This window comes from Strix aluco, chromosome 1, assembly GCF_031877795.1.
Source record: "Strix aluco isolate bStrAlu1 chromosome 1, bStrAlu1.hap1, whole genome shotgun sequence".
NCBI lineage: Eukaryota > Metazoa > Chordata > Aves > Strigiformes > Strigidae > Strix > Strix aluco.
The window spans coordinates 26,089,527-26,096,044 of record NC_133931.1 but is presented as its reverse complement, the minus strand read 5'-3'; the positions used below and the strand labels follow the sequence as shown (position 1 = coordinate 26,096,044).

At 53.5% G+C, this 6,518-nt stretch overlaps 1 protein-coding gene across 1 annotated transcript; it reads right to left on the bottom strand.

Moving 5' to 3' along the window:
• Nucleotides 1-2,170: 2,170 nt before the first annotated feature.
• LOC141919683 (GSK-3-binding protein-like) lies at nucleotides 2,171-3,061 on the bottom strand. The gene has a single exon (XM_074815749.1). The coding sequence runs from the start codon at nucleotides 2,919-2,921 to the stop codon at nucleotides 2,304-2,306; it is 618 nt and encodes a 205-aa protein (XP_074671850.1). The 5' UTR covers nucleotides 2,922-3,061; the 3' UTR covers nucleotides 2,171-2,303.
• Between the last annotated feature and the right edge of the window lie 3,457 nt (nucleotides 3,062-6,518).

Below are 6,518 nucleotides of genomic sequence, written 5' to 3'. Positions count from 1 at the left end.
TCAGCTGACAGCCACACATATACTTTTAACCGTAGTTGTGTAACAACTCAGGCTCCCTTGGCTATGCTCCGTTTTTACCCTGTTTCCTCCAGCTCTTTTAGTAATTAAACTACCCATCCTCGGGGTCACTTTCAGTGTTGACACAGCAAATACCTATCTGCCCAAGCATCTGAAGGACAAATATGAGAACAACTAGTTTTTTAGTTGTTGGCTAGTGGTAATACATGAAGCTAAGATTTCTTTCAAATTGAACATTTTTCCCCTCAATTAACAAACAAACAACGAAATTTCAAATAAATATTCCTTTGAAGTAAGGACAAGCTACACATTATTGTATTAGAGGATAAAAACTAGCGGCAGATACGAATCCTTTCTAAGTTGTGCAAAATGCCACAAAAGCAGCATAAGTTATGAGAAAAAGGACTTCAGATGTTAGTAATTAAGGAGGTTCTGAAATGTGTTGAACTTCTTTTGCATTTTACATTTTGATATGGAAAAACTGCATTCTACTTCTAAATTAATCAAGATAAAGCTAATAATAACATCACATATTGTTCCTAGCACATGAGAAATTCAGTAAGACATAAAAACCTTCAGCATCAGTTTCTATCAGTAGCTGGTAGCAGAGAAAGAAATCTAAAATATTTTGTGGATTTAATGTATTCTTGAAAGAACTAATCGCACAAGTAAACGTAGCTGCTCAAATTGCTCTCTTGGACAAAGGCAAACATCTTCCATTTTCTTTCATGTGGGATTGCTACCTTCTTCAAAGGAGCTTTTTACCTCAAATTGAGTGGGGGCTGGGAGACTGTTATGCTCCCGTCTGTCTGATGTGTTCAGTTCTGATCTTGAAGCTCATTCTTTGACTCCTAAAAACCTAACATAGGATTTTACCAAGGAAGCTATTTAGAATAGGTATTGGAACTTAATCATCACCAGCATCAAATTCTGGTTTATAGAAACAAAACCTGCTGCCTAGTCCTCCCCACCCCGAGAAAGCAAAAAAACAAACAAGTAACCAACACAAGCTCTGTTCCTTCCCCAATACCAGATACCTAATTTTGGTTTCAGTATGATTTGACTTATAGATTCCAGTAGCCACATTATCGCTGTTCGAAGGGGCGTCTCACGGCTTACGAATGAATGCTGCTGGCAAACAAAGGGGCTCAGTTGCATCTCCGTGCATTAATAACCGGTGTCCCACTGCATCAGACTATGCGGATTGTTGTGGGGATTTTTTTTTTTTGTCTGCAAAATGGAGATCTCACAACTGAAAGAAGATCAAGGAGAACGTGCCTTCTGGAGCATCATCCACATAGTTTTGTTCTCATGAACAGAAATTCACTTTCCCTTAACAATGAGACACAGACCCAAAAATAAAAACAAGACCACATTTATTCAATACAGACAGGTTAATTAAGACAGTAAGTCCTGTAAATCAGGAACACATTTCAAACACTCCGGTACGAAGTGCATATATTTAAAATCAACAGCTGCATCTTGTATTCGAGCCATTGAGTTTGTCGGGGAAGGGTGGATTCAGGGGGTTTTTTCTTTTTGGTAGAAAAAACTTGTTTCGGCTACCTTATGTGAACAATGCGTCTCAGGCTCCATTCACTCATCAGGCTTTACAACTCTAAGTCCAGCTGCCTTCCAGCTTTGATATTCACATTTTTTTTTAAACTGCTTCATACAGTCACAACGGGAAAAAAATAATAATAAACGTTAAAATAATAATTAAAAAAAAACCCAAACAAAACCAACAAACCAGCCGGGAGGGGAAAGGAAACACCTCCCGCCGGGGTCAGCCAGAATTATTGCAAATGGCTCCTGGGAGACGGAGCCCGGCGGCGGAGCAGCCCCGCGGCGGCCGGGGGACCGGCGGCGGGGGGGGTCCGCGGCCCCGGCCGGGCTGTCCCGGTGGGGGGAGGAGGAGGAGGAGGAGCTCCCGAGGAAGGCAGGGGAGGGCGGGGGGGGCACTCCACCACCTCGGGGCGGGCGGGCGGCATGCGAGGCCTCCGCCGGTTGGAACGCGGCGGGGCTCGGCGCCGCGCCGGGGGTGACCTTGGGGCGGCGGGGGGAGCAAACCCGCCCCACTCCAACCGACCCCGACGCGCCCGGCCCGTCCCCGCCCGGCAGCGGGAGGGGGGGGCCCCGCCGCCGCCCCGCCGCGGGGGGAGACTTACATCGCGGCGGAGCCAGCGCCGCGCTCCCGCAGTCCGCCCGGCGGGGGTTCCCGCCGCCGCTAGCGGCCGCCCCAGCCGCGCTCCTCCGCCCCGGCCGCCGCCGCTCGTCCCCGCCGGCTACTGCAGGGGCTGCACCGCCGCCGCCGCCGCCGCCTCGGCCGCCTCGCCGTCCGCGCCGCTGCTCCCCGCCGAGGCGCTGCCGCTGGACGCCGTGGAGGCCGCCGCCGCCGCCGCTGCCGCCGCCGCCAGCTGCAGCCGCCGCACGGCTTCTTTGATGAGGTTGCCGGAGAGGATGAGCTGCTGCAGGAGCCGGTGGGGGTCCTCCTCCTCCGCCGGCCCGTCGCCCGGCCCCGGTGGCGGTTGCTTCCTCCGGCGGGCGGCGCTCCGCAGCCAGCCCCGGCCGCACAGCTGCTTGGTCACCCGCTGGTGGCCGCTCCGGTCCGGCCGCGGGGGCTCGGCGTGCTGCTGGTGGGCTTGCGGCGGGGCCGGCCCCCGCGGCGCCAGCAGGCCCCCCCCGCCGCCGCTGCAGCGCGGCGAGTAGGGGGCGGCGCGGTCGCGGGCGCTGCCCGGCCCCAGGTGCTTGGGGGCGCGGGGCGGCGGCGGCGCCCGCTGGGCGCTCAGCTGCAGCACCTCGCCCAGCTTGGCCACCAGCGCGTCCACCTCCTTGGAGCCCGCTTGCCCCACGGCGACCGAGCGCTCCAGCAGCAGGAAGCGCTCGCCCGGGCGGCACGGCATCTCGGCCGGCCGGCGCCCTGCCGCGCCGCGCCGCCAGACGCAGCGGGACCGGGGCCGCCGCCCGCCGCCCCGCGCGCACGCGAGCACACGCGGCTCCGGCGGCTGCGGTTGAAGCTGGAGCTCGGCCCGCTGGGGTTGGTTTGTAAACAATGGGTGACGCGGGATCCCGGGCGCCTCCCACTGCGCCGGGCGGGGGGGGAAGCCCCCGCCACCGACCGACCGCCGGCCGCTCCCGGCGCCGACGCCCCGCGCGGCGGCCGGGGGCGACTCGCGCGGCGGCGCGGGGGGCGGCTCCCGCGGCCGGAGACCGCCGGCCAGGGCGAGGCCGCCCCGCGCCCACCGGCCACGCCGCTCCCTCTCCCCCCCCCGCGCCCGCGCGCCGCGTGGACCGGCCCGCTTTCAAACCCCGCACCTCGGGCCTCGGGGCGGGGCCAGGGTGATTGGCAGGAGGGGTGTGAGGGGGCGGGGCGGCCGGGCGGGCGCGGGGCCGGCCGGCGCGGGGGGGCGGCTCCGCCGCTCTGTCGTCTCGGGAGAAGCGCCCGGAGGAGGGCGGGGGGCGCCGGGTGCAGAGGGGAGGGTGGCCGCCTGCTGCCGCCCCCCCAGGGGCTTCCTCCGGGCGCCCCCTCGGCCGGCACCGTGTCGGCCCCAGCCCCGCCGGCCTGACAGACGCTGCCCCGGGAACCCGGCGGGCTCCGTGTGGGAGCGCGTGGCCGTGCCTCTGTAACTGCCGGCCTCGCGGCACCGGCGGGACGGCCGCTTACACGGCTCTGCTTTCCCTTTAACACGGCGCGTGTTAAACGCCATGCTTGCATTTTCCTAAAATAAAATTTTGGGAAATAAAGCGTCAGCCACTAGTGCCCTCAGGAGCGGATCGTTACGTTGCAATTCCCATTGCAGGAGTCTCCCACAAGATTCAGTTCTGAGACCGCAGCACGTTCATGCTGCAGCGCCCGGTCCGGAGGTCACAGCATAGCGCTGTGCTGCCGCCGGTTCACGCTCGGCGAGCACGGTTCTGCTGCTTGGTATGCCCGCCGTGTCCTCGCACCCGGCAGCGCATTGATTTGGAGTTTAATTCCTTGGCATACAAATGCCTTTGGGGTCTTATCACTAGAATGAGCAGACGTGGAGCAAGTCTGTGCGGGCGTTCTCTCCGGCTTTCTACCTGCCTGCAGTTTACTTCATCACCTGGACCAAGGCTCTGTCCTGCCTCTTCCTGTCCCAGTCCCATTCCTTCCCTTGAATCCATCACCGCATCCTTTAAGCAAGTGCTGAAGTTTCTGCGATGAGCCTTAAATAACATTTTCTGGATGTCAAAACTCTGGGGGCATAGTCCAGAACACGCTCCTTCACGTAACTTGGCATGCGGTCGCCAACTGCTGGGGAACCGCTAGTAAAATGGAAGTCGCTCACACGCATAACTGCTATCAGCATCATGCCCTTGATTAATCAGTAAGCGGTCGGCAAAGGAGAGGGCACGTCCTTTGGTCTGTTTGTCCATGTTTTCCTGAGCTACTTTCACTTGCTGTACAAAACAAAAGAGACCCTGCGCCTGTGTGCACGTGTTTGTGAACGTGCCTGTCACCTGAACATGTTACAGGTCACACCAGCCTAGGTGTCCAAGTCCATTACTGCATCTCCAGGCTTGATTTATATGAGCTGGGCTTAAAGCACGCTACCTAATTGCATATTATTTATTCATATATATATTTAATGTACTGATACTTTCTTATTTTCAGCACCATCTTGGTAACTGGCAATTAAAACTCAGATCACATTCTTCTACAGATGATGAAAAAGCATGATCTTGTTTCCCCACACCAAAATATTTTTAAGAAAACACTTCTACCCTTATTCCCTAATTATGCAGTATCTTTTCAAGTGAAATAAAGGCAGGCCTGCACAGATGCAGTGGATGGATCTACTTCAACTCCAAGGGAGATCTATATTCAGAGCACTTCTGAGTAGGTAATCTGGTATTCTATACAAGCAAAACTGCAATAAACCAGTACAGCTTATTCCAGCCTTTCCTTCTCCTCCCACAAAAGCAAAATAAGCTATACCAGCAAAAACTCAGTGCTGCTTGTGATTACATCTACACCTGGGGCTTTCATGAGCCCAGCAATGATAATCGCAAATCGCGCTTCACTGCATCCCTAACCAACAGCAGCACTGGGAAAAGTTTGCAGGATAGAGCAGATCAGTGCCACAGATAGGGAGCTCAGAGTGCAGTCATTAACAGAATCTTGATGTCCTCAGATCTTTTTTGATGCAAAACTTCAGTGATGGCTGATCGACAATTGACGGAGTAAGTATCTGCTGAGGATTTTAGGAGTAAACCCACTGAAAATATTCACATCCAGTGCTACTAATCAGAGTTAATAGTTTTACCACCTCAACAGAGTGTAGTAGATTTGCGTATCTTAAGGAGTTATCAGGAGAAGGTTATGTTCTCTTAGAGGAATGGAGAACCTCAGCCATTTGGTATTCTAACTGCTCTCTTCACAGTAAGAGTGAAACACAAGACAAAAGCTGAAACGCTGGAGAAGACAGTATATCCTATATCAGATCTGAAGTTCCTCCTGGAAGATTTGTTTATGTGGGAAAACTATGCCAAAATGGGCTCAATATGAATTTACATCGTACTCACATCTGTGGAGTGGATCGCACCATGTCAGCACCCAAAGACCTTTCTGGCATCAAACCCCAATCCATGCCAGGAACAGGTCTAAACTGTCTGCAGCCACCATCGCACGTTCCTGGCAGAAATCACTACAGCGGTTTATGAAGTGTTAGCTGTTTGCTAGTGCCTCTCTGTAGAAATGAGAACAACTTCAACAGTGGGTTTTGCAATAAAGTGGCTGTTGTACATAGAGGTGCCCTGATGCAGTTTGTGAGCATAAATGACAGGGTTGGCTGCCACGTCAACCCTGAAGAAGCTGGGGCTTCTTCACTTGTAGCCATCAGGTCATTTGGCCAAGTCCTGAGTTAACTATAGAAAAGTATTCTCATTTAGACTGGGAGAATCACAGCCTGGTTATCATACTTTGTCTTCTACTGCTGGTGATGAGTTACCCCCCACTGAGTTACCAGCTGAGTGCACAGAGGCAATTCTTTTACTTTAGCAGTTTACCACAATAATTTCAGTTACAAAAAACCCCCAAACCCAAAACACTAAAGATAGAGGCAGTTCTTTTAATAATAAAAGGATGAAAATACTTTCAAAACTGCTGACAAGATTTTTCTGATCATCGACATCATTTTTCTGAGCAGTAGTTTGATAATGAGCATTGCCATGATTTTTTTTTTCCTGATATATTTCTCTGTATTGTCTGTTTCTGTTCTGCCAAAATTCCCACTGCAAATTGTTGTCTAAGTCATTCTATTACAAAGATGTTACAATTGTAAACAATAATGGGTTCCTTTATAAATATGGGAGACCTGGTTACCCAGGATATGGAGAAGGCTGAGGTACTCAATGAAGACCTGGGGAACTACAGGCCAATCAGTCTCACCTCTGTGCCCAGCAAGATCATGGAGCCGATTGTCCTGGAAACTATGCTAGGGCACATGGAAAATAAGGAGGAGATTGGTGACAGC